The sequence below is a fragment of the Onychostruthus taczanowskii genome, unplaced genomic scaffold (assembly GCF_017590055.1).
Source record: "Onychostruthus taczanowskii isolate IOZ18803 unplaced genomic scaffold, ASM1759005v1 scaffold8, whole genome shotgun sequence".
Lineage (NCBI taxonomy): Eukaryota > Metazoa > Chordata > Aves > Passeriformes > Passeridae > Onychostruthus > Onychostruthus taczanowskii.
Window position 1 is genome coordinate 5,684,975 of NW_024505892.1, and position 27,777 is coordinate 5,712,751.

At 41.6% G+C, this 27,777-nt stretch overlaps 1 protein-coding gene and 1 non-coding gene across 2 annotated transcripts in view; one reads left to right on the top strand and one right to left on the bottom strand.

Moving 5' to 3' along the window:
- On the bottom strand, positions 1–72 carry TRNAE-CUC. Its single transcript has one exon. It is a non-coding gene; the product is annotated as a tRNA-Glu (tRNA).
- A 6,768-nt stretch (positions 73–6,840) lies between these two features.
- The window catches only part of NCOA7 (nuclear receptor coactivator 7), a 78,765-nt gene continuing 57,828 nt past the window's right edge, over positions 6,841–27,777 (top strand). Inside the window, exons 1-2 of the mRNA XM_041423955.1 lie at positions 6,841–6,879; positions 25,317–25,447. Coding sequence (XP_041279889.1) covers positions 25,398–25,447 — 50 coding nt within the window. The 5' untranslated portion in view covers positions 6,841–6,879; positions 25,317–25,397. The remainder of the gene's footprint in view (positions 6,880–25,316; positions 25,448–27,777) is intronic.

Genomic DNA, 27,777 nt, shown 5'->3' on the forward strand with positions numbered 1-27,777 from the left:
TTCCCTGACCGGGAATCGAACCCGGGCCGCGGCGGTGAGAGCGCCGAATCCTAACCACTAGACCACCAGGGATCCTTGAAAGCCATTTCCCGCTTCTTTGTAAAGAAGCAATAACAACGCACTCTCCCTCTTCCCTTTAACTGTGTTCCGCTGCTTTCTCCTTGCGCCCCCACTTTCTAAGCAGTACCAAGTCCTGGAAGCAGCTACATGTGGAGAAGGACGTTGTATTCCACCCCACGGAAGAGAATAGCGGCGGCAGGCTGGGGAGGAGAGGGGGCCGCCCAGGCGAGGCTGGTGAAGGGCCCTCGCCGTGGGCGGGAGGTGGGATGGTGATTGGGGAGAGGCAGGACGGACCTCGGGCTGGAAGGAGCGGCCAGCCCGGCGGTGCCGCGGCGGGAACGGGGGTGGCTCCCACAGCGCCTCAGGCAAGAGCTGTGCGGCCGCGGCAGGGGCGGGGAGGCTCGCAGGAGGGCGCCGGCGGCCGCCGCCAGGTCTTCCTCTCTTCTTCCGCCAGCGCTCTTCCCGCCGGCCCCAGCAGGCGCGGGCTTCCCGCAGTTGTTTTCCCTCATTTCGTGTTGCCTTTACAAGCCGATCGTGACACCATCGTCTCCGTACGGAGTGTCGCTGTCACGGCTGCAGGCGGGGCCCCGTCAGCTGGGCGCTCTGCACCGCACATCCCGGCCGGCGGCAGCCGGGAGGGCAGGAACGTGGCGCTTCCCCCCGCGCCGGCTCGGTCGCTCGGCGGGCAGGCTGTGGAAACACCTCAGCTTGTCCGGGTTCCGGTGCTAGGCCTGCAGGGAAAAGCGGCTCCAAAGGGCCCTCTCAGGTGGGAGCCAGTGGCTCCACAGAGGGGATCGAGGTCGGTGTTTGCTGGCCTTGCGCTGCCGCGGCCTCCTCACACGATAGATATTAATTTGTGACCTTGGATTTTTTTGTGAGGTTTGTGCGAGTGGAATGAAAGCGGTCAGTGCTGCGGATGACCTCTGTGCAAAAGCTCTTTCCTCTGGCATGTTGTTTTCATGAGCATAGAAGATCTGGGAGCTGTACTAGCAAAAATAATATTCCCTATTTAGGCAGTCTCAACTATACGGGAGGGTTGGCTCTGCCCGAGCAAATTTCGCTAGTTCTCAAGCCCTTTGCTTCTAAAATGCAAAAACCTTTCTGTGTTAAGATAGATAAGCTTCAGACTGTGTGCTTGTGGACTGTGCAAATATGCATTAGCTGATCTTCAAAAGCTTTGGAGTCTGAAAACAAACTTAAGGGAATAATTTTCTTCTGGGACGAGCGAAGGAGGTTGAAGGTGTTTGGTTTCCATCTCATCAGCATCCCTGTTAAGCTGATGGTTCATTTCATCACAAAACATTTACTATAGCAGTCTAGAACAAAATGTTTGTCTTGATTGTGAAGCTTTCTTTGGTCTAAATTCAGCCATTTTACTGTGCAGTGAGAGAGATAACAAAATATGAGGTTAAAATCAGGCCCTCTTAGATAATGATCTGGTGTCTTATATATGCAGGAACAGCTTTTCACACGTGTAGGATTGACAGCATCCCCTTTGGTAAGACAAAGGCATTTCAGGCCTTGAGGAGCCAAGCTGTGTGGGGCTGGAGGCTGAGGTATCACTGTGCCCTGAGGCCACTTCAGAGAGGTGGGTCTGCTTAGGTGAGAGAGGTCAGCAGGTCCCAGCAGGCATCTGTGCCTATTGTTGAAGAGAAAGGCAAAGTGGGACCTAGTTTCCTACAGAGTGGAACCTGCAAGGAACACCAGCCAGATATTTAGGTGGTTATACTGCAGAAACTGAGCTAGCCTTAAGTGTTTGTATACTCCACTAAGTCCACAGTGTTGTGTTTAAAAGCATAGGTTTCTCCACTCTGGGTGCATCTCAGGTGGGTTTTGGAGGGGTACTGACTTCTGTGGCTGTGATTGGAGACAGCTAGGTTAGAACAAGGCTAGGCCCCCCCCAGTAGCTGCATTGGCAGGATTGAAGATACAGGTTACAGAATGGTCATTGCCACCCTTAAGAGTGTCTCTGTTATGTGACACCTCAGAGGAAGGTAGGGGTGGGCCCCTTGGTTCTTAAGCTGCCTCAGTGATGGAGACAAAATACTCCCCCTGACAATTTCAGAAAAGTAGCTGAGCCTATGAAAAATGTGGCCTTACGCTGATGGCAGGGTGGGCAAATGTGTTTTGTCCATGCCCTAGGTAGCTGTTAGTTGTAGAAGCAAAGCAATCCTGCTCTGTTGTGCTTGACAGTTAGCAAATCACTTTCCAAATGAGTAATATATCTTACTAAATTTCTCTTGAGCAGTGAAAGGGTTGTTAGTTACCGCCACAGGAGCAGTGAACACTAAGGTATGTACAAGAGAAATTTACTAAAATAGCAGATCTTTTCCTTGATGTTAACCTCAGAGGTGAGGGTTGGCCACTAGACCATCAGGAAAATAGCACTGAGAGTCATATGCTGCCTAGTTATTTTTAGAAATGGCTTTCTTTACTGTACAAGTCATGTGCACTGACAAAAGATTGTGCCTCTCCTCTGGCTTCCTGTATCCGATAGAGAAGTGCATCAGTGAAACTGTCAGCGATTCCGCCTCCTGCCAGCACAGAAGCAGCCAGTGCCTGTGCCTGCATCTCTTGAGATGGTAGCTGGAGAAGAATGATTTTCCCAAAGGCACCAGGAAAGGAATGTCAGAGGCCGATGTTTCTTTTCACTTAACATCGGTGTGCCTGTGAAACCGAGTGAGTAGCATTCAGTGTTAGAGGTACTGGATCACGGCTGTCACAGTTTAGTATGTAAGGCTGAATTTTGGAACCTGAAAAATCAGAGCAATTCCTTTAAATGCAAGCTGTACAACAGCATGCAATTAACTTGTCTGTTGCATATGAATAAATGATATATTATTATTACTTTAATTTGACATGCTGATTGATACGTGACAGTAGACTTATGATGTAAAATTAATAAGAATAACATCAAAGTAATATGCTAAGTTATGGAAAGTATATAATTTGAGTATGTATGTAATATATAATGGTAAGTGCAAATTTTCTTTAGTTCCTGAGGTATATGCTTCAGCTCTAGTGAAAACCCTTGATCTGCATAGAAACTGCATTTATCAGTCCTCTCTTTCCTCAACCTGTGTGTTTCATGTGGAAAGTCTTGGTATCAGATTTTCTTCTCTAAGTTCGCCTGATTTGTAATTGTACATCATCCCAGTTTCAAGGAAGTGGAAAGGAGAGGGAAGGAAGAAATGATGCACAGTCTTTTGCTATTTTGTGTTTAATTTCCATGTATGGCCAGATTGGTGACCTAACTGTTGGATTATAACAATTTTCGGGGGGAAAATGCTATTGTACTTTGTACTTACTATATCTGTTTTAACCGCAGTAGTGTTTTGATGGAAATAACGTGAAGAAAACCTGAAGATGCGTTGTCCAGGCGTCGCAGCCGTTGTGGTTGTCCCAGCTCCAAGAGCAGATTCCAGGCCGCGCGGTGGCTGGCTCCCTGTGCCTGCAGTGTGGCGCTCGCAGCGCCAGGGGACGGGCAGCGCCACGGCTCGGGCGCGGCAGTCCCGCTCCTGGGGGATATTGTAATGATCCTGAAGAACGAGACGGGGAGCAACCAGCAATATTTTACGGTACTTACTTTACAGAAGCACTTTCACACGTTCTTGTATTCTTTTTCTTCAGCTTCCGTTCCTCCCCTGGCACTGCATTTGATATAGTAAAGCCTGGATCTACTTCTCTTCCCTTTTAACCCATGTTAAAATGCACGTGATTCTGGGGTTTGGGATAAAGTGTGGTGGTGAGGTGCTTCATGCAGTGTCCACTGAGCTACCTTACTTGAAACAAATAGGACGTTTTTGTCATCTCCTCTTGTATTGCAGCAAATTCCATTTCTTTTTATAGTCTTTCTTCAGTTGAACATTTTGGAAGCTACTTCTGGTTTGCTCTTTTAGGCAGAGAAATAGGTGCACAAAATCAGTTATTAGGGGACAACTTCTTATAAAAGTTTCAAGCTATGGTCGCTTTCTCATTTTTGTAAAACTTGTGGAAAATTTCAATACCTCAGTCACATTGAGTTATACCCAGACAATCAATTCAAAGTTAAAGGGTGAGTCGGGGACACTCTGAAAATTCATCATTACATAAACTGAAGAAACCAAGCTAAGAATAGCCCTCAGTGCAGAAGGATCAAGCAGAGCCTCAATTATGTATGCATAAAAGTCTGTCTGTATGAAACCTATTTTGTGACTACTTCATGGTGAATAATGGTAGGAGTAATAGGCAAAAACAGAAGGGCTGATAATGGAAAAAAAAAAAGAAAGATTGGTGTCACCTTTATTTTTATATCTTTTCAAAACTGGACTGTTATAGCAGTCAAGGTTGTCAGTGTTATTCTTTATGGCAGGTTGTCTTAAATAAATGTGCTGTAAGCTAACAATTACAGATGTAAAAAAAGAAAAACTACATGAACTACATGAGCAATACAGTATTTTTTCTGCTATTAGTATAAGCTGATCTGAATGCAGGCCATAAACATACCGTACCTCTAGCAATTTTTTCTCTTGAATGTATGTAACTCTGTTAATGTACACTGAAGCAGAAGATCAAAACCCACTCAAATGTAGTATTTCGGTATCCTGAATCTGTTCTGTCTTTCATGTGTGGTTATATGTGTAAGTTTGTGTGAGAAATATTTTTCTAGGATAAAAATTCACAATTTGGAAGTGATGAAAATAGCAAATTTACATTTTGTCTCCATCAAAATAATGCAAACAGTGATAAAACAAATTTGCCCAAACCTGAAATCAACAAGCAACATGAATTTAAGATTTTCTCTGGTAAAGATATTCTAAGCATTGATACCACAAAGACAATTAATCAAATTATGTTAAGAGCATTTGTATTCTAATGAATTAGCAAGGAACATATTGCTGTGGGAAAGAGCAAACTATTCAGGCTATCTGCTATCCTCTACTGCAGTGAGACTAAAACTAAATTTTATTTCAAAGGGGATGTGTGTGTGTCTAATCTACCTCTTATCTGTCTATCTCGTGTTCATCGTTGCAACAGAAAGGCAGGCATTACTGAGTGCTTCAGACTCAGTAAAATATAAGGGGGTGTGACGTGCCACTCACACAATGACTTCTGCCAATGATGTGAAGTCTGTGGGTTGAGCCACAGGCAGTAACCCACAGTGCCATAACTAGAGCTTGTACAGTGCTTCTCTCCCAGTCCTAGCCTGCTTATCCTGCTGCTCTGACAGGAATTTGAGTGATTTCTCCCCCATGCAGTCTAGAATATATATTTGATATGCTCAGGGGAACATAAGTACTATAGAAATGCGTAGTTTCTTTGCTATATGGAGTTCATGCAGTGTCTTTATAGAGCTTTCTAGACTGTACAATAGAGGTGACTGTGCTTGGAATGATGATGGACAGCAAACTGGTACATTAGGACAGGGATATCTTTTCTGGAGCTAAAATAAGCTGTTAGTCACTGTCATTGTTGTGCAAGTGCAGCTAAGAGATAAACAGGGTTTCCACCACTTTGATGGATAGGGCTTCATAGCTCCTGCAATTTGGCAAAGGAGGTTGGGTAAACAGTACTACTATTCTTCCTCTTTTTTTCCCAGTTTTGTTATCTAAGCACTGCTAGAAGAGTAACTGAGAGCAGGGCTGCTTTCTTCCATGTGGTGGTAGAAAACCCTTGCACCAGTGAAGTCTTTGAGATTATAACCAAAGTAACTTTGGGTTTGTCCATCTTTTGCTGGGCAATAATAAGATGTACTAACTTCAGTGTGTTACTAGAATGTATCCTTTAAGCAGCAGACTGTGTTTTAAAGAAAATCTGTCCCTTGTAAAAGAAACTGGTTTGGTAAAAAAAAAAATCAGATGGAAACTTCAATTTTAGCTGAAAGTGCAGCAGCAAATTTAGTGGAGGAGTTGAGACAGTTGCTGTTCCAGTAGTGGCACTGAGTGGTAGCAAGCATATGCTACAAGTAGGATAATGGCAACGGTGGGAGATGGCTGTGTCTGTATTGGAGATGCATTTGAAAATTACGTGTTTTTGAAATGAATCTTCTAAGCAGCTGTTAAATAAAAAAAAAAAAAGCCTCTGACAAATCTCTTACTTAAAATTAAAGCTCGTTGGATTCATAGCATTATAACTAGTAAAAATATTATTCTTGAGACACCTGTGTGCCATTTGTTATTTTGACACATTCTTTTGGCATCTCTCTATATACGTGTACACTTTGTGTCACCTTTTCATTTATGCACGTATCTGCCTATCTTCAGGCTTGAGATTTTGTCTTGCAGAATTTGGAATTTAATGGTGTTGCAAAGCCTTTGTTACAATGTCCGAAAGACTGAAATCAGTCTTTCAGAGCTGACTACTGACCTAAGGAAGAAAAAAGAAGCTAGATCTTGTTTAGGCTAGCCACAAACGTCTGGGTTACCTGCAGTTATCTCGGGTAAGGGAGTGGATTTTCTGGTAAATATAGCGGGTGTTGTTTCCCGGGGATTGGGTGAGGAAGCCTACTGGCGGACAGTGTAGAAACAGCAGCTGAGGTTTCTAGGCTTTTCAGTTTCCCACGGATCTAAAGGCTTTGGTTAACCTCAATTTCCAAAACTGGCTGTTTTGTTTTTAGCACCGCCCTTCCAGAGGACTCCCATCCAGAGGAAGACCCCGGCGCCTGGGCTTTATGACTCGTAAGGGCTTCTGGCTCCGCAGACCGACCCCTTCGCCCAGGACAGAGCTTGCAGCCTGTGAAGCTCCCTAGGAGCGCGGCCACCGCGCCCAGCCCCGGGGCCACCGCGCTCCGGCGGGGCCGGGGCGGCCGGGCGGGCCGAGGGCCATGCCGCCCGCCCGCAGGTCGGTCTGTGCGCGCCGGGCCGCGGGAAGGGCGGGGCTGCTCGGGCGCGGCCTTGGGCCCTGGCCGGGGGACGCGGAGCCCGGCGGGGCGGGGACGGGGCCGCCGCTGCGGTGGCAGAGGAGCTCTTCGCCCGCTCGCTGGTGCGCGGAGCCAGCGCGGCAGCGCAGCTCGGCAGGCGCGGTGTGTCCGTGCGGGCGCGGTCGGGGGCGCGGGGCGGCTCCAGGGACCTGCCCGCCCGCCGCGGGTGCTGCTCCCGGGCACCCGGGGTGTGCTCTGCTGCTGCTGCCGCTACCCAGCCGTGCCGCCGAGATGGCTTTCGCGGCTTCCAACCTCATTTATTTCCTCCCTCTCAGGGTCTTGGATGAATTACTGGAATGTTCCAGGCTCTTTCTGTATATTAATTTGGGTAGCCTTTGGTTGTCACGATTGCGAAGTGCTGCCGGGTTCCAAAGGTGTGTCAGTAATTGATTTTTGTCTCTTTAATCAGTGCAATGGACTTTCCTCTCTGTCCTTCATCGTGCGATGCTTCAGAGTTGGTTTACGGGTGGAGTGGCATACTTGTATGTTGGGTGATGTGTGTGCGATATCGTGGTGCTAAAGGATGTAGTAACTGTTCATCCCCTAGGTGATGAAATGAGATGATGAACACTTCGACTCAGTAGCAGGCTTTTAGCATGTGTTTACTTTACATGCTACAATTACTCTTCTCCCGTTAGGTAGTCATACATTTCTTGTATTAATGCGCAGTGATGGACTTTTAAGATGGGTAGGTGCCCATTAATCGATTATGGCTTGCTTAAAATGCTATGACCCAGCCTAAGGGCCTGTGTTTGTGTGATACTTAAAATGTGTGTTGATGAACTCTGCCAGCATATTGTATCAGCCAGTGTTTACACAGTATGGAAATAATAATTTCCTGATATTGTTCCATCTGACACTTATGTGTACACACACAGACTTTCAGAAAATTAATGGAGAAGGCAGTAGAAAATGCCAAGACTATAAGTATGCGTGAATATATACTTTCTGAATGAAAATTACTTTATCAGGAATATATTTTTAAATGTAAACCATGATAAAAAATATGTAAGTTGCAGTGCATTTTAGACTGCCTTCTCTTTCATCTTTTTACCTGGAAAATGTCCATAAATACACACAAAATATTTTAAGGACCTAAATAGTCAAGTAATGTTGATCCTTTGAAGAGTTGTATTGAAGTAGATGCTTGTAGCAAAAATGCTGTGTGATGGCTTTCTGTTTTTTGTTTGGTTGTTTGTTTTTTTGGGTTTTTTTAAGTAGTGGATCAAAATCTTGGGCTTGGAGGGAAATTCTGTCTTTTTGGTGTTTTTTTTTTTTTATCTTGGTGCATATTAAGTTATGGAAGAGAAATGCTTCTGGAACACCTGATTTGTCCAAGTTGTTTATGAGGCAGTCTCTGGGTTTCATTCCTTGGCTTTGCCCAATGCCCTGTTCTCACTGCAGCAGTAGCCACACTCACATTTGGATGTGTCACATCTGCTGCTGAAATGGTAAGTGATTCCCTTTGGAGATGAAGTGAGTTAGAATTGATTGGAACAGTCCTTGTCTTATTAGGAATATGGCTTTGTTGCTTTGTGTATCCATGATTTTGAAAGAGAAGGTTGAAATTAGTTGGTGGCTGGCTCTAGTGGATATTTGGCTACCTTAAGATCCTGACTTCAGGGGACAGCTTGCAAATCTCTTTGTTAGAGAATAAGCCTCTCTATCCAAACAGAAGTGAATTCACTTGAGAGTGATTTGGATTGGAGGATAACAAGTCTTTGGAAAGATAATTTGAAAAATTGTGGTGATCCTGTAGCTAGTTATTTGCAGTCCAAAGTGACTGTCTGCAGTCACCCATTTGGGTGGGAGAATGTAGTGTGAGCCTCTGCAGTGAGATCTGACACAAGAAATTGCTGTTCTAGGCAGCTGGAGCTGCTCACAAACAGTAATTATGGAAATGAAGGACAAAGGGACTCAGTTTTCCTTTGCTGTCCAGTAGGCGTGAAAGGAAAGCTGGAACATGACCAATGCTGAGAAAAATGGTAAAGCTCTCTGTCCAGCACCTGGCTTGTGCCCTCTGTGTCTCAGCAGGTGCCCAGTTCAGCGACAGGCAGTCATGGCCCTCGGCTCATCTTGCAGAAGAAATTCAGTGTCATCACCCAAAAAGCAGTTGACTGACAAACCTCTTCCTCATCATGATCAATAAGCCAAAATAGTCAAAGGCTTTATAGGTGTAGCTTTTGTTTTAGTGAGGTATCCACCTGTTGGTGGAGTTATTGATGGTGGGGTTGGCCTGCCACAAAGTTGATGGCTTCTCACTCCTTCTTTTGAGTGATCTGTACCCTCACGGAAGAAAATGTCCAAGTCATGTTGCTGCCACTTTCTGCTGTGAGTTTGTCCTGGGGGTTAAGATTGTTTTCCCAAAAAGAGGAAATGCTACATTTGATGAGTGAAGTCAGCAGTAAGAGCACTCACTCAAGTGACCTCCTTTGACTAGGAAAGAAAGCAGAGTAGGACAAGGAAGTCTTCAGTTCTTTCTTCCTTCTCCTCCTTTTTTTTCCTTTTAAAGATCTTACTCCATTGTCATTTTTCCCTAGCCAGATTTATGAAACAATGAGTTAGTGACAAAATTCACAGCAGGCTAGAGGAATTATATTTCTCTCCCCAAACAAAATGTTTCAGATAGATATATTAAACACATACAGAGGAGTATTTTCTTTTTCTTCCTGCTTTTCTTTGCAAACCCTTCTACTGTAGGTGGAAAGCTGTATGTCTTTATTCCTGGTCAAAATGTCAGGTGGGTGTGAGTGGTTGTACTGGTGCTGGAAGTTGTATGTTGGGAACTGTTTGTTCAGTTTTGGGGTGGGCAGCACTGTGCAGCCTCGCATGGGACCCTGGCTGTGTATCTGCAGTGTCTCCCCAGCTTGCCTGCAAGGGCAGAGTGCAGGCAGGCTTCAGGGGGTCTGCTGGTGCTTTCCTCTGGTTGCAGTGCAGAATGTCATACTGAGTGCCCACAACCAGGTGCGGTGCTTTGCTCTTGCATTGCTTTGCTCTTGCACCTGCGCTGCTCCGAGTCTCTGACCAGGCTGGGAGAAAGGATACCAATATTTCACCTCAGTACCATTTAGCATCCTCCTGACCTCCCTATACTTACCTGAGAATTAATGACTTGTCATGGAACCACAGTTATCCTTTGAGAAGACTTCTGGGTTAGGCTTGAATTTGTCAATGTGTAGAGTACTCATCATAATCTCAGTAAGCCTTTCTGATTGCTGTTTATCCTGAGAGGTGAACTGCTTTCAGTTGCATGCCTCAAATTCCTGGTGCTGTGTGGTCCAATGCCCCTGTCAGAGCTCGGTGAAGCTGTTCCCTGCTCAGTCATTCTCTGCCCTGTAGTACTCCTGAGCTGTAATTAAGCATTTGGCCTTCTCTTTGGTATGCTGTGTGTAGAGCCCACCAAGGTGCCATTTCTTCCCTGTTGCTGCTTTTCTTATGGCTTCTCTATGTGTTTTTCAGGGTTTTTTTCCAACATCCTTCTTGAAATGTGGGGTTGTATGAGTACCCATGAAACTGATATGTAACTGATTTGCGGGAACAGAAAACATCAGGGAAAACAGCAGGGAAATTATATTTGTTTATACAGGCAGGATATGTGTTTATCTTTTGGTTACAATGTCAGAATAGTACTGTTTACATTTCATTTTGTGTTCGCTTTAGGATTTAAAAGCTTTGTATTAGTATTATTTCTAGAAAGGAAATTTTCTTACTTTGCTCTCATCCATTAATGGCTGATTTTGGGATCTTCTCTTAGTGTTTCTGAAGATAACTGAGGGCCATTTCCTCAGAATCTAAGACACTGCAGGCAAGGATCAGTTCCAGTGCAGCAGATAGAGGAAATCACAGCTTTGTTTTAGAGAAGTTCACAGTGAGAGCTGTTGCTTCCTTGAACTTAGCCTTATCTTAAGAAAAGGTAATGTATTCCCTGACTCATTTTTTTCAAGTAAATTTAACCTTTTCTAGCAGCTCTCTCTCTGTCTGCTGTTACTCCAGTCTGTTTTTTTCTGCTTTCTGCCTCACATGCCATCTGTCTTATTTTGCAGTTTATTTTCTTTTTTAGTATTCTAAGGTAATGCAGCAGATAAAAAAAAATATAAATATTCACAAAGCATCACTGCCATTTTGATTCAGAGGGGAAGAGGTGTGGATGGCTTTCTGCCAGATCAGGTGATGCTGTGATTGCAGAAAATCCTTGGGCCTGCCTAGGTTGTTACTTTAAGGAGATGCTGTGTGGAGCAACTTGATGTGGTCAGTGGCTTGGCACTGCTTCTGTGCTGTGTCAGCAGGCTTTTGCTGTAGTTAACTGTCTTATGCTTAAGTAGTGCCCCAGTCTGGTGGCAAGGGCTTTATTTTACTCTCCACTTAAGAAGTATAATTTTTAGAATGCTTTTTAAGCAGCTGTAGTGATGCCGAAGACGTGGGTACTTGTGATAAAGCTGGGGTTAGTCTGTATGCAGATTTTTGGTAGCTGCAGCAAACTCAGCAAAACTTTGTAGGCCAGAGAGTGTCTTGAGTTCTTCCTTCGTACTTCCTCACAAAGGTTCAGATAATTCAGGAAAGCATTGAAGTGTATAATAATTTTACACATGAAGATTTTACACATGATATTTAGAATTTATATTAAAAATAAATTATTCTCTTATATAAGCAGTATTTGACATTTTGTACTCCCTTTTCCCATCCTGGTTGGGGATCAAGCCTTTTGTAGTGAAGCTGCTGAAGACTCCTAAAATAGGAGCTGTGATAGTCCATGACATAAAGTCTGGTCTGTACCTTCTGTCCAAATCCAAAAACTTCTCAAATGCAGGTGTTGTGGGGTAGCTATGTGGTATAAGCGGTGATATCTTGGTGACAATAGGTGAAGAACCAAGGAAATGAAACTTTTACTTTGTTGCAAGTAAACTTTGGAACAGTGTGCTGAAATATAGCCAGGTATGTGGTGACAGATTGACTTTGCCTGCTGTGAGCCAGTCACTTGTGCAGATCTGGCCCAAATAATTAACAGCTGAGGGACATGAAAGTCCTCTTGCCACCCAAATATGTGGGGTCAAGTCACAAGCAGCCTGGGTCATCTTCAGGCTAGTTAGTAAACAAATTGAGAACCACAAAGGAATGACAAGGGTGGCTTTCTGCCAGTGCCGTGAGTTGTTCTCCAGTCCCCATGGTTAGGTATCCACTGAAGAAATTTCATTTGATATACAGGTAATTTGGTTTTTGGTTTTGTTCTGTGGTATTGGGGTTTTTTAGTGTGTGGTGCTGGGCAGTGTTGGCTAGGTGTGCCTTTTGGTTAGAGTGAATAGAGGGTGACATCTGCATTTGTGTCCTGCTACAGTCATACTTACAGGATGGAAAGGAAAATCTCCTTTGTTGGGCTTGTGCTGATGTGGTTGCTCACATCACACCATATCAAATGTCCATTTGTTTCCTTCTATCAGGAATTCTAAATTCCTTAAAAAGGGTCTGTGCTGCTAACTGATCCCTCAGTGGTCAAATTTTTAAGTGGGTTGTTTGTTTTGAAAACTGGATTCTGTTTGTAGTGCATCATTTCTGTTAGTACAAGTAACACACTGGTTGTCATGAAAAGAGATTAAGAAGATGAAGGTTAGTTTTCTTTTCTCCTGCACTGTTGACACTGTGCACCTGACCCTACTGTGTGAGAAGGAAGTTTCAGTGTTTTGTCAACTAGCTGTGTCCTTTTCTAAGCCCTGCTCTGGTGGTTCCCAGCCCCAGGCTGAGCCTGGCATATAATGGGCAGGTTTTAGGGGTAGGGGACTAGAGGCTGATTTTGAAACCAAAATGGTACAGCAAAACTAAGAAATAATGAATCTTCTACAGGGAGGTTGGAAAGAGCGAGGAATGTGAACCCTAGGAATGAACCAGACCTTACACACTGCCATGTGTTGGAGGATTCTCCTGGCCTCCGTGGGTGGTGAGCTGTGGGATAACACTGCATCCAGGAGAGCAGTTCCTAGCCCTTCTGCTCAACCATGAACACAATTTAAGTTAAGTTTATGAGATGAGCAAGGCAGGTGCGTTTGTTTCTTTGTTTTCCTCCAGGGAAGGAGATTTAGACTCAGACCTGGCAGAGCAGAGTGATGCCGCTCCTTGCAGAATGGCACCGTGCTCCATTAGGAATGAGCCATGATTGAAGGGTGCTGTGGGTAGTGGGTGCAAATGCAAGCAGAAATCCAAGGAGGTTTGCAAAAGGAAAGGTGGTGCGGCTGAAGGAGCCACTTGTAGCACCAAACCTGATTTTAAGGTGCTTCTGAGGAGATGTGTATTTCTTTTTGCTTGGTGACTGTAACATGTTCATTATGTTGTGGACCAGTGTAGAGTTTTGGATGTAAAGGCTTCAAGTTACAAAATGTATTTCTTGGGAAAAACTGTCATCCCTTAGTAAATGGTAACAATCCTTCAAAAGCCTCTCCTCTGATTGTGTTTTTTTTTTGTTGCTGTTTTTTTTGTTTGTTTGTTTTTGTGGGTTTTTATTTTATTTTTTTGTTTGTTTGGTTTGGTTGAGGGATTTTTTCGGATCTAGAAGCTTTGTAAAGAAGCAGACTTCTGTGGCTGTCACTGGAATCAGGATTTCACTGAGTATGGTTTTCAAATCGTAACTGCTTTGCTGTCAGCATTATATTGCAATTAAAATAAAAAGTTCTACAGTACTGTGTTTTACATCTGTTGTTTAAGTTTTTGTTTCTTCTTCATGCCATGTACTGTTTTTTATGAATTCTGTGATGCAAGACCTGTGAATGATTTTCTCACTGAAAGGCTCTAGGATGACAGAATCCCATGTTATAAACTGGAATTTATTTCATCTGGTCTTGAAACATATCTCTCTTCCTGCTTCTTTTCACTTTTTTTTGCCCCTTCTTTTTACTTCCCTGAGTCCAGCATGCAGATATCTCAGAAAAGTAATTTTGACCTGTGGAAGCTAGACCTGTTCATGAGGTCAGCCCAGCCATGTGTTAGGGATTTGATGTATGAGTTTTAATCCTAGGTCCTGTCATAATTATTGGCAAGAGATGAGTAGGATATGGTTAAACTTGATGACCTTAAAGGTCATTTTCAGCCTAAATGGTTCTTGATTCTATGAATCTAGTTCTGAGGTAATAGCCTTTTCACAGGTAACGTGTTAGTCCTTTTTAACTACAGATCATTAATGCACCCTGGTGGGGCAGGTGCAAACTGCTTTTTGTATTATTTTTAAAGTGTAGGTCTCTACCCATTTTTTTTTTCAAAGACAAATTTTAACACAAAAAATGGAAGGACTGTGGCCTCTCAAAAATAGGTGCTTTAACATGGAAAAAAGCAAGGCCAAATCCAAAACTTGTTAATGCATTAACTGCTTTTACTGGCTTCAGCTTGAGAAAGGGTGAGCAATTACACTGATGTAGCTGTAAGCAAGAGAATACAGAGTTTTGTTTGAAACGTTAGCAGCTGTGTCAGGTATAACCTGCAGTGAAGAGGAATTGGGCAGCTTTCAGCTTTGGGCCCCATGTTAGCTTAGGTGTCACAAACATAATCTGTGTGTGTAGTCCCTCTGAATGCACTCGGTATGGGAGTAGAGAGCTCAGAGTCTCTGTTTTGGCACCTGGTTGATGTGGCTGAGATGGATGGCTTTCCTGAAAATGCAGCACTGGAGGAATTGAAGCTATTTGTCATTTTTCTGACTTTATGGTGTTTGGTTCCTCCCCACCCTCCAGCAAAAGGAAATATCTAGCTTCAGAACGCTGAGTTACTTTGTTGATACTGTCAGTGTAAGAAGTTTAAATTTTAGTTTCAAAACTAGTCTGTTTTGTTCAACAAGAGAACCTCAGTTCTAGAATAATGTTTAAAACACTTAAATAATCTGAAAGTAAAATATATACTGCTACTGCTTTGCCAGAAAACTTCTACACATCTGTTTTTTATGCAACAGTACTCAAGCTTAATTCAAGTGTATTTTAAATTTTTTTTGTTGTTTAGTTAAGGCCTGAACCATCTCACTGACTGAATGCATGCAGAGTTGAGCAAGTAAAAGCCCAGGTAGATATGCTGAAGGAAGGATGGCATATGACAGTTTTGCATGAATCATAACATTGATCTATCTTTTCTGTGTACATAGACATAGGTAACTTTACTTACCTGAAACATTTTAAAGAGTTAGCTGTGCACACCTTGTTAGAACGCAGAAAAATATAAAGAACTTTTCTGTTTCTGCTTCTGAAGAAGCAAGCAGCTCTTCAAAGAGTCGCTGCCTAATTAGCAGGTAAATGTGATGTGCTCTGGGTATAGCGAGGGGAATTCCTTTTGAGAGGGGAGTTTCTGCACTGCTTATAGCGCAGGGTGACTCGGTACAAGGTCAGCAACTGTGTTTAGTGTTTGCAGGAATCTGGAGGTGGAGGAAGGAGAAAAGGTAAGATAATAGAAGTTTTCAGGATATTTCAGAAGGACAAGACAGCTAAATAATAATGTGTTACACAATGCTTGAGGGGATTTTGCAAGGAAGAAGGAAATAATTAGAAACATTGCTGCTTTTAAAAACAGGATTCAGTCTATGCAGTGTAAAGAGAGTTTGATTTGTTGTTGATCATTGTAATTTTGATGCACCTTACACTGCCAGCATTGGAGCACCTATGCAACTGCACAGGTGTAATACAAGGTCACACTGAACAGACTGCAATAAATTTTGCAGGTTAAGCAATTGAAAAATAAATAGTGAAGGTTTCCAGTGTTAATTTTTTACATTACAAATGTACAGGATTTTGTGTTACAATTAAACTGTTCAGTGTTGCTTAATATACAGTGTAAGCATGTGACACAGTTCAGGTTGCTATGGAAACCTGGCATTTTGGTTCTGTTAACAGCGTTTCAGATAGGAAAAGATTTGCATTGCATTACTGCTAGACTCTTTTCTGCCCCCACTCCTCACCTTCTTTGCTTCTCATTTGGGAGGTAGATGATAGAGAAGAAGTGATGACCTGGAATTTCCATGAATCAGGGTCAATTATAAAAAGAGGTGTTGAGCTGAAACTTAAAAATTTTACCTTCAAGTAGATATTGTGTCTAGTTGCTTTCTTGGAGTAATGAAGTATTTTAATGCTTATTGTTCACAATGTAGTGTCCTGGGTTGACTTGAGGTTCTGTTGATTTGAGGTTCTTTTTCTAAACACCTGAAAATGATGGCGTACTTTTTAAAGAGACTTTTCCAATAATTTTCACAGCCTGATTATGTATATTGCTGGAAATGTGCTTGTAAAACATTTCCAGCAATATACATCATTTTTGATGTAAAAAACTGACCACTTCTAGTGCTTTCTGTTAGACTGCCGGATTTGTTCCTCATGGGTTTCTTGTTGCCTGGTCTTGTCCTGTAAAATATTAAGAACATGTTAATCAAGTTCATTGAGTACAATGGGAACATTTAATATAAACCTTTGGGACCTAAACTAATTAATAATTGTAAACATAAAGTGATTAATAGAACCTGTGATTGACAATATAGATATTTGTGCCAAGCATCAAGCCACATCTTTGTGATTTAAGAATCTTCAAACACCAGTGTCTTTCTGCTCTGCCTCAGCTTTATTTACATTTCATATAAATGCCTTTCTTGTGTTGGTGAGAAAAGAGCTGAGAAGAGAGCAAGTTTGTTGTGAAGCTGAGGTCGAGTGTTTGTCTCTTGTAGTCTGTTTGTCGTCCCGTGAATGCTGGCACTCATCTTTCCACGTGTGCTTGCTAGTGCCCACAGAACAGAGTTGCTGCTCAGGGAGTCACACTGATGGTTTTCTGCCCAAGCTTTCTGCCGCAGGTCTGTCTTATGTGAGGGTGTGCTTGGAATTCAGCCGTGTGCAGCAAAGCCTGCTGGAAGGGGGTGTGAGCTGGCGTGGTGGGATATAAACTGAAATGCAGATACAGAGCCACTTCTGCTGAGTCTGCTGCGAGTCATCGGTGTAATTTTGGGTGGAGGAGTGTTATATAGGCAGCTGAAGTGGGCAAAAGGGAGAAAGGCAAAGGGCAGTAATACTTGGAATGGCAGCTGCTTGCTCCATGGACAGATTCTAACATCCTGAGACAAGGGAAAGCCCAAATTCTTTGGCTTGGCACTTTGACTGGTCAGGATTGCCTTAATCACCAAAGGGTACTTGCTGTTCATCTGTCTGCTGTGATGCTGCTGTTTTGCCTGTGCAAATCCCACTCTGTGGCCTGTGTAAGCTACTTCATAGAAGTTGCTCTGGAGCGTGGCCAGGCCTGCAATACGTGACACTGTGGATCCAGTGGCCTTGAGCAGCATTCTAAGTGTGGTAAGAGGGGAATCTAAGGAGGACTTTATCATGGCCCTTGTAAACCTGGTAGAGAACCTGTAATTCATTGGGTCTGCATGTGATGTGGTTGCTTGTATGTATTTTTCTTGACTTTATCAAAACAGATGTGCAAGGCTTTCTTTGAAATACTAAACAATTCATGAAATTAGTTGTTATAAGCAAGGAACATGGTAGTGTCAACTAACAAAACAGCAAGGTAGTGTGCTAAGGGGTTTGTCTAAATGCTAGTTGATGTGTTGAATGTTCATCAGTTTTTTCTGTTTTAGAAAACTGCAAGTACTTGGTGTTTTAGTTGTATGCTGGAGAGCACATAAATGAGAAATATTTTGTGTATATGCCTGCATGCCCCAGGCAGAGGTAAGGGAAAAGTGATATCCGTCTTACCCTCTCTGGTTGTGGTAAACTTCATCTTTCTATGGTTCATATAATCACAGAGTCACTAAGGTTGGAAAAGACCTCTGAGATCATCAAACCCAGTCTTTGATCAAATCCATGTTATAAAGTGCTATGTGTGTTCATTTTTTGAACACTTCCAGGTATGGTGACTCCACCACTTCCTTGGGTGGTACAATCCTTAACCACTATTCTAGTGAAGAAATATTTCCTAATATCTACCGTGAAGCTCCCCTGGCGCAGTTTAAGGCCTTTCCTTGTGTCCTATTACTACTTGCCTGGGAGAAGAGGCTGACTGCCACCTCCCCACCTCTTTCTTTCCAGTAGTTGTAGGGGGCAACACTGTATACCTGTACAATGTGAGTGTGAAAAGCTGCGGGGTCAAAGGGCTTGAACTTGATGTTTAATTGAATTGGAGTAGGTTGAAACAGGAGATACAGTAAGATGAAGGTACTAATTATTTTAAAACATCTGCAGCAATGTTCTTGTTGACCTAAAAATGAAAATCTTCCCAGGTGGCCTGATTTCCAACAGCACTGCACTTTAACATTTAGAATAGCATAGCACTCTGCCTGTTAATAGTTTATACTGTGTTTTGTAACCAGTTTCTGTCTAGCACCTGAAGCTGAGTTAAACAGTAAAATGCATTGTTCTGTATGGAAGATGCATCTGGTGATGTTCAGCTGCCAATGAGGGAAGATTAAATCTTGATGTTTTTGTCTTGTGAAAACATGACTGGTGATGTGGAATTCCTGGTAGCGTGTTTGCTTCCTCTTACTCTGTGTGAAACATGGCAGCCTGCGTTAGTGGGTTAAAGCCTCTTCCCCAGTAAGACAGGAATAATTTGTCTGGAGACTTCTTTGGAGCTGAATCAAGTTTTGTTATTGTTCTGTTTCTGAATCAGAAATGTTTCTGCTACGTTGTTTGTTATTTATTTTATTTGGACTTTGTTCATATGCACAGACTGTTGGAAATCCAGATGGGGCACTGAAGGTGATCTAAGCTTAGCATCTTCTTACTTCATTAGTAGGGAATGAGAATGCTTGAACTTTCAGTTTACTACACCACTGTAGGGGGGATAATAAACTCCTAAACACTGTACCCTGTTCCTCAAGAGCGAGGGTGTTTATTTTCTTTGTCTGTCTTATCTCCAGATGTTATCTTCACTGTCTTTGAGAGCCCACAGCATGCAAATAGCCACATTGAATCTCTTTGTTTCTCTCTATTTGGGGACACAGAAATTGTGACTGCTCTGTGTTTGCTATGAACAAGAAGTCTAGAAATTGCTTCTGCTTACACACTTATTTTTCCGTCTCTTATTTTTTGTATTTTTATTTTTTGTGGTTTTTTAATACACACCCTTGTCACAAGAAACATGGCAGACATTATGCTTCAAAGATGAAAGGCATAAAGAAGGGCTATTCACCTGAGCAAGGGCTGAGTGAACCTCAGGTGAAGTAGCTCTCCTGGGTTAGTTTAGTACCCTTCAGTTATGTGTAATGGACTGGAACTTCTGTATAGAGCTTATTAGTGTTTTAGAATTAACAGTACACTATACATCATAACACTAATGTAACTATTTAATTGTATCAAAATAATGCCATACTTCAGATAGCTTTAGAAAGAACATTCTTTTGTCCATTGTATTGAATGTATTAAGTTAGTGCTGTGTTTTACTTCCTTCTGCTAGGTACTTTCCTGAAAGCTTCCAATCTCACTTTTTCCTAGGTCATTCTGCCTATAGAAAAGACTAAAATAAATTGTAGCTTACGCTTGTCTTTGCTGGCTGTGTATCTCTGTTATGTTTCATCTTCAGATGCTGTAATGTTTATACAGAAACTTTTATCTTTTTTATTACACCAAGTAAAATATACTAGTAGAACCTAAAAGCAGTAGAACTCAGCCTGGTTAGTCCAGTCAGTGAGGCTTTAATGAAATGCTGCGACATTTAGCATTTCTCATAAAGTGCAAGTGTGCATTCTTTTTCCTGGTTTTAAAAATGGGAGGTGTATGGAAATGCATGCAAGAGTTATTATTAGTGTTTTGGCTTGTGAAGCTTAATAATAGGCATTTATATAGCCAGTAGCAAATTAAAACGTCTCCTCTTCCATGTTAAACTGTTTCTGTTGCCTGATGTTTAAAGATGGTGTGTGTTTATATTTATTTGCATCTGCACAGTGCTCTGGTAACTGCCTTGGGCCCATCAGAGGCACAACTAGCAGCCCCCAAGGGTTCAATTTCAGATCTAATACACTGAATCTCCTTCCCTTCTATATGTGATTTATTCTACAATTTCTTACTCTTCCAACTTGAGACATATTTTTAATATTGCTCTTGAAGTTTTACAAACATACCTTTGCTATTTTTTTGGCTTAGTAGTGGCTTATTGGTGTAACCCTTGTCATCTCTCGTGCTGCATCTTTTAGGACACATTTAGCACATGTACCCAGAAGAGTTGTTATTCAGAAGAAGACACTCTGTTGCAGAGTTGCAGACCTAAGCCAGACCATTAGTAATGCCTGGTGTCTGGATACGGCCAGTTTAGAATGTTGGTATACAGCAGGTGATGGGAAACATGCAGTGCTGTGAACAGATGTGTGTGGTGTTTGTAATCTCAGGGGCAGAGGTGTAATAGAGAAGCAAAAATAAAAAATTACTGTTGTGTGGGACCCTGTGCCAGAGAGCAGATGAGAGCTACATGGTGTGTCTGGGCAGCATCCTGCTCCCTTGTCCTGTCCCTGTTGCATCCTTGCTGTGGCCACATCTGCTTGGCTGTCCCACTGGGAGTCTTGTACCTTCATCTGCTCTGCCTTCCAAACTGGAAAATTTGTGTGCTTGTTGTTCACAGTGTGATTGTTGCCACTGTCTCTTGCATTATGGGGGTCCTGCCAAGTTATGGAATACACTACCCTTGACTAGATTTTAATGAAGTCAGTTAATTGCTTTTTTACATACTTGCTCCTTGCTGAAGGGGCTGAGTGAGCCTGGATCCTCAGATCCAGGCTTTTTATTTTCTTTTGTGGATGTGAGCTATGATTCTTAATGTATATGCCCACAGAGCCAGATAAAATTGAGACTGTGCTGTTGGTTTCCAAAGTCAGTCAGTTTAAATTTCACAGAAAATAATAACCATCTCCTTGTCAAAGTAATCTCCTCCCGTGCTCTCATTGTTAAGGCTGGATTAAAGCTACTGGGAGGATACTTGCGCACATTGCTCTTCCACTCTCATTTGAACATGTGGAGGTAATTCTTACAGTTCAGCTCCCCATTTGCAAAGCAGGGAATTACATAATTTTCCTACCTCATGAGAGGTTGAGAGGTATTGACTCTACAGGATCATGAAAAATATGTCTAGAGAATTGCATGATCTTGAATGCTTCTTTTTCTCTGTATGTTTTTCCAGGACTTGGAGTAGGCACAGATGGCCAGAGAAAAGCTATGAAGTCCACTGAATGTTCTAAAAATAATCAGATGCTTCATTGGCTTCTGCATTGCTATGCTGTTGGATGTACTATTGCTTACATGCACAGTTTTGGAAAGTAATGCCCACAGCTAAAGGATTGTTTGTTGATGCTTTAGGGCCAGCAGACGGGATTTCTGGGTGCTTACTCCTGAGCACAGCAAGCAGGACTTTTTCTTGTTTCATGAAAATGTGAACTACTTAAACTGCAAGTAGCAAGGTACATTATTCTTCATGCATGAGAAGGGAAGGAAAAGGGAGAAAAAATAATTTTGAAAAATTGGTAAATTTATCAGTCTTTAAAGGGTGCTCTATTCACACACTAAGTTATTTTTAATCTTCTGTTCCCTTTCTTTTTTTTGTCCCTGCACTTAGAGCATCATCTGCTGCTACTTTGAATGTACCAGTGCAGGAGGCTGCTGTCCTGCAGTGCCAGGTTGCAGGGAGGACAGCAGGGCATTGGAAGCAGATTCTGGAGGTTTTCAGAGTGTGGTGACAGTAGAAGTGGTGTGGATATCCATGGTCAGGAGTTCAATCTGTTCTGTGATTATAACATTTAATTTTTTTTTTTTGGCCTTGTTGGAGCATTCCCGTTCTAATTACAAATTTTCAGTAGCCTCCACAGAACTCCCTGGCAGCAACACTAGATAGACAAAGCAAGTATCCAGAAATGAGTAAATATAAGCTAAAATATCCAGAGCAGTAGAATTAAGAAAGAACAGTGTATGTTTATGTATTTTGTTCTTTTCTTTATATAATTATCAGGTGCTGACACTGGCTAAATTTGGAGAGTGGCAAATTTTTAGCAGGGTCCTTACTGAAATGCATTGTTTAGTTTACCTTGAAAATGCCTCATTAAAGAATTAGCACTACTGTGGACATGGAATAGAAGCTTTTTCACAGTCTACTTCTGTTTCAGTGTGTAGAAAAGGTTAAACTGAGCCTGAAATTGATATAAAATCAGCTTTGTCATCCTTTGAGTTTGGACTGAATTCATGATGTATGAGTAAGTTGTCTGTTTCTCAGCATATAAATATCCCCCAAATATGTGTGTTTTTAATAGTCTGCTGATTCAATATTCATCTGTACCAGAAAGGAGCTGGCAGGAAACCAAGGTTCATTTTAATCATATAGCCTTAATAACATTTTAAGCAGGTGATAAAGAATACCTTGGATTTTTTTTTCTTGTAAAATATCAAATGACAAATAGGGGAGAAATATGGAGTAGGTTTGCCTTTTTTGATGTAATTTTAAATTGTCAGTGACATCCTATAAAGTAAATGTGGCTTTTGTCACATTTTTGTCACATTTTTGTGCTGTTACTGCTTAAAAAATGAAAATTGAAATGGACTTCTCAGAAATACTAAATACTAGTTTTCTGTAGCAATTGCTGCAAGCTGTGCTATGTTCCTCCTAGCTGTTAGGTTTTCTCTTTTTTGTCCTTTAAGGCAACTAGTGCAAGATTCCCAACAACACAAGTAAACTCAGAAGTTAAGAAGTCAGCATTCCTAATAATTTTGCTATTTCTAGTACTATGTTTTCAAAGTATAATTTTCAGACTTTAATATGCCTTTCTAGAACAACACTGTTGTTTCTTCTGAGAAGGTGAACTAAGTAAGTTTTAGGTCAATAGAGTGGGATCTGACATTGAATTATGCTCTTATAAAAGTTTAATTATTGTTTATTTAAGTATTGTTGTGTATTTTTATTAGCGAAAGGAAAAAAATATGCCTAAATGCCTTTGCTGTGCCTGGTCTGTGGATAGCATTCCAATTTTTCTGAGTGCCCATCTGTTATGAATACAATTATTTAATTTTTTTGAATTCGTGATTTATTCCTCCTCACCATGTGAAAGGACTTGGAGCTGGATTTATTTGTTATGAGAAGAACAGGCTCCATACCCGTGTTTATGGAGCTGGCTTTGTTTGGCACTGATGAAAGCAAGCAGCAAACCTCATACGTGGGGAGCTGAGCAGTGCCTCGCTGCTTTGGTGCTGGCACCTCCTGCAGCATTCGTGTTTAGGTCCAGTGTAACCTCCTCTGTCCTTTTTTGTGCCCCTTTTTGCTGAAGCAGGGGGTGGCTGCTCTGGCACTGGGCCTGACAGCGCTGTGGGCAGGCAGGGGTTTCTCCTCCTGCCTCCCTGGACAGTAGTGCTCTCTTCGTCTACCAGCCTGGAGCTGGGCAGTTACTTCTCTGGCTGGGGATGTCACATCATGGGAGAGGAAGAGAGTGAATGGAAAGAGCATACCACTGACCCTTGCATGGAATTAGGCAGTGAGGACAGGTCTCTCTTGCCTCTGTTCATCCCAGCTGATCTCGTTTCAGTGAGGTGAGGGACTCTTAGCTCTTCCCATTTCCATGGTTCTGCTGTCCTTGTGGTGGGTTTAACACTATATTGATGCTTTGGGGTTATTTGATAGTTCTTGGTGTCAGTGTGAGACTCACCTCTGGCAGTCAGTGCCCTCCTGGCACATCACAGTGTAGTGAAGGCAAAGCAGGTGAAGGGGGAAAAGTGGTTCCTCTTTCTTTGAGCTCTTTTTGTAATTCGCTGTAGAGTTTGTAGTTGTACACTTTGAAAGACATAAAGGCAGTGCTGATGAAGCCACCAGTTCTGATCCTCTGAAGATCTAACAACCTTCCCCGACAGGGAAGATAGAGATGCATCAGAATTCTCAGGAAGTATGTGCTGTCTTCATACAGGCTGAACATCTGAGCAGGCCAGTTTGTTGTAATGCTGCTTCTGTAATGTAGGTTTTGGTGTCCAGCTGTGTCCTGCATCGTGTGTTACTTTGCAGAGGTAAAATAGTATTCTCTTCATAAAGCTAAAGATGTCAGATATTTGCCATTTAAAGAGTACCCATTACTGTAAGACTGCCTGATGTGTGAAAATGAGAGCAATTTGATTCTTTCTGATGCACTGGATGAATTCAAAACTAATGAGTTAGAAAAAGTGCATTTTGAAGCAATGGGCTTCATATGCTATGGACTAATCATCCATCAATAAGGAGAGAAAATTGTGGCAAGTATTTCTAGCATGATTTGTTCTTGGGCTTTTCATGTAGATTAGTCTGTCTTTGCTGCATCATCTCTTTTGTTGACATCTGGCAGTTTGTAGCTTGTGATCTTTTAATGCAGGGGAAAATAATGGAAACTGATTAGGTCCCAGAGGATTTTTTCTTTCTTTTGCTATGAATCATAATTTGTGTGGCTTCCATCTCTTTGTTATACAGCCCATTAGACTAAAATGTTTAGTAGTAACTTTGGGCTTGAGTTTATTTTGAATTACTGATAAAAACTCTAAACTTAACTTACTTCATGCATGTGCACAAGCCATCAGGGTAGGTTAAATGTATGTTGAGGGGAGGAAAATGATAAAATATCTTGGCAGGGATCTTGGGCAGCAGTTTATGTGGCTTGTTGTTAATTACAGTAATTATAAAGCAGTTTGGAAATTCTCAGCTTCTGTTTTCCAAGGGCCTTGGTACAGCATTCTGCCAAGAGGGGTGATTTTCATGTCAAAAACCAGTGCTACTGGTCTCCATTTTTTTTTTTTTCTTTAACTTCTCAGATAACCTAGATAACCTTCCCTAGTCCTACCTATTTCAAGGTGATTACACTTCATTGGGAGAGCCAGAGGTCTGTCTTGTTTCTCTCTGTATGGTTGTTTGAGCTTGTATACTGGTCACAAATATAAAGTCAAACCTTGTGCAGAATGTAGATAATTCTTTTTTCTTTTACATTGTTTTTAAAGCTTTCAGATCTCTCACAATCTTACAGTATTTTTAGTAATTTAAAATTTAAATTCCAAGTAAGCATTGTGTGTCTTACTGGTTATTCTGTTCAGACTGTATATTTCCAAAGCCTCTCTTGATCTGCCTGTCTAGGAAACACATCAGACCTGGAAGATGTTTTGGTATAAACTTGACAGTAGTTTAATCTTTCCATAGTTTTAAAACTTGATGCTGCTCTTTGGGTTACCTGCTTTGCAAAGTATCTCTTCCACTGCTGAGAAACTGGCCTGAGTGCATTTATTGATTTGTCTCATTGTATACTACATGGACACTTCACAGCAAACACTGGTTAAAGTTTTACTTTGCTTTGTCACTGGCTCAGTTGTATTTCCACAACCTGTTGGGTTTTGTAGGTGTTGTTGACATGTTGATTTATGAACGTCCTGTTTTTAACTGTTCTATACAGGAGACTCTGCCTGGTTATGAGGTGCTGAGGGGAAAAGAGCATCACGCTTGGCTGCTCACCTTGCCCATTTCACTGTAAATAATGGAGACCAAGGAGGAGAAGAAGGAACGGCGACAAGGCTATTTTGCTCGGTAAGCTTACAGGGCTTATTTCAATGCTGATTAAAATACAGAACTCCTTATTCTGCCTTTTAGACAAGGCTTTGTGATTTTTCAAGTATGTATAAAAATGAAACCCGTGCTGCAGTACGTATCCAGCAAGTGCTTTCCTTGCTGTATCCCTGATATTTAAGTGGAGATTTTTTTCTTTTGAGTAGTAAAAGATAGTTGAATTATAATTCTAATTTGTAATATTAAACCATTCTTGTCTATTCAGTTGCAAATTGCATTTGAGCTTCTGGCATCAAGTTCCTGGACAGTGTTGATGAAACCAAGCATATCTGAAACATATGTGTGTCTAAACATGAAGTTTATTTTCACATAAAGCACAGATTAAGTAGTGTTATCTCACTGGGTAAGGCTAGCTAAGAAAGAGTAAACTGTCTAAACCATATTATCTTTACAAATAAAAGCAATGTTTTTTTCAATAGTTTTTATCATTTTGAATTAATGATTGGTGATTTTTAAGAAATAAATGACGTTGCTTTCCTAGTAACTTGCCTTTGTTAATTTAGCAAGTCTCTAAAGAACTCTGAGCTCTTATGTACGAGAAGAACCAAAGCTGACTTACTCTTGGGAGGGGATAGGAAATAGGTTTAAAAAGCATCTTTGCCACAAGGATGTTTTCTGTTCTGTTGAAGAGGAGAGTTGTATCCTCTCTCCACTCAGTACTAAATAACTGTAGCCTTCGTGCATTACAGGCTAGATCTAGAGACATGTCTGTCACAACATTTAGAAGTATTGTAGGGAAAAGTTGCTGCTGCTTTATTGCTGTTCAGGTTCTATGTAATGGTGGCTAAAGATTGGAGGAAGTTTTAGTCATGTGTTAATGTCTGGTGACTCACTTTCTATTTGGAGAAATGCAGTTATGTTGATGTTGGCGGAATGTTGTAGTTTGGTACTCTGAGAAGGGGAAATGGATAGTGGCACCTAAAACAGAGGAGGCATTATAAAGGATAAAGCAGAAGCAGCTAAAGGGATTGGACTAAGGAACAAGAAATTTTGTGTTAAAGAAGACTCAGGCTTTGAGACAGACGTCTGAGTAAGATGCTTTAGTGTTGAGAATGTTTTGTGTTCTTTCTAAATGCTGTCTGCTAAAAAAGTGGAAATCCTCAAGAGGCTTTCAGGAAAATCCTTGACAATTATATTTAATCTGCTTTCCTCTTGTGAGTGTTCTCTTTTAAAAATTCACAGGGACAGCATGTCTTGTATGAGCATAGGACATTGAGCAAGGTTGAAAAAAGATGGGAAATCAATCTGTAGTATTAGCACTTAGCTGCTGTGTAACTTAGGGGAGGCTACCTCTCTCTTTCCCTCCCAGCTTGCATCTTTTTTCTTTATATAGGTTGCAGGCCTTGGGTCTTCTTGTACATCAGAGCTCAGACATGATTAGAGACTTGGTAAATTAACAAAGACAAGTTATTAGGAAAGTAACGTCACTTATTTCTTAAAAATCACCAATCATAAATTCCAAATGATAAAAATTATTGAAAAAACATTGCTTTTACTTACAAAGATGGTATGGTTTAGCCAGCTTACTCTTTCTTAGCTAGCTAGGGGTGGTGCTCAGTGTCGGAGTGGTTGTGCTTGCAATTCTTGGAAGGGAGGTTTGAGAATCCCAAAATATGTGCTGACAAACCAGTTCCTGAATTGCAAGATCAAAATGAACATGAAATTGTCTGCATCTCTGTCCCCCAAATTTAGCATTGTTTTCAAATTTGTACTTTAAAATATTTGAAATTCCTCTGTTGAAGACACAGTCAGCCATCATATTTTTCCACTACAGATAGTTATGCTCCTAGTGCCTCAGTTTTCCCAGGTCTTCCCTCCTCCTTGTGGCAAGTGAAGCTGAAATAAAACTTTCCCCATCCATTTTTGCTTCTTACCAAATGCAATTTTACCCACTGTATTTTGTGGTAAAGAGCTTATTTTTCCCCTTGGTTGTCAGGAAACAAAAAAAGTTATTTTTTCAAACAAAATAGAAATGTCTTCACAATTTTTAAACAGTGATTTAGATTCCTTGTGTAGATGAAATGTTACGGCTCGTAGGAGTTTAACAGGCAAGAAGTGAAAGTATAAGAGTAACATGAGCATAAATTTCTCTTATGCAATAGGTCCTTATTTAACTGTTACTCCTACTTAAACACTATTCTGTGTAGTTAAGTTTTCTTGCCTTATTTTCCCAACCATGTTTTCAGGCTTTTCTGTTGCCTTCTGTGTCACTGGCTCCCAAATGGACCAGTATCTGTGCTGGTATTCAGCAAGTCCAAAAATAAATGGCACAGTGTAATGGGTGTACAGTG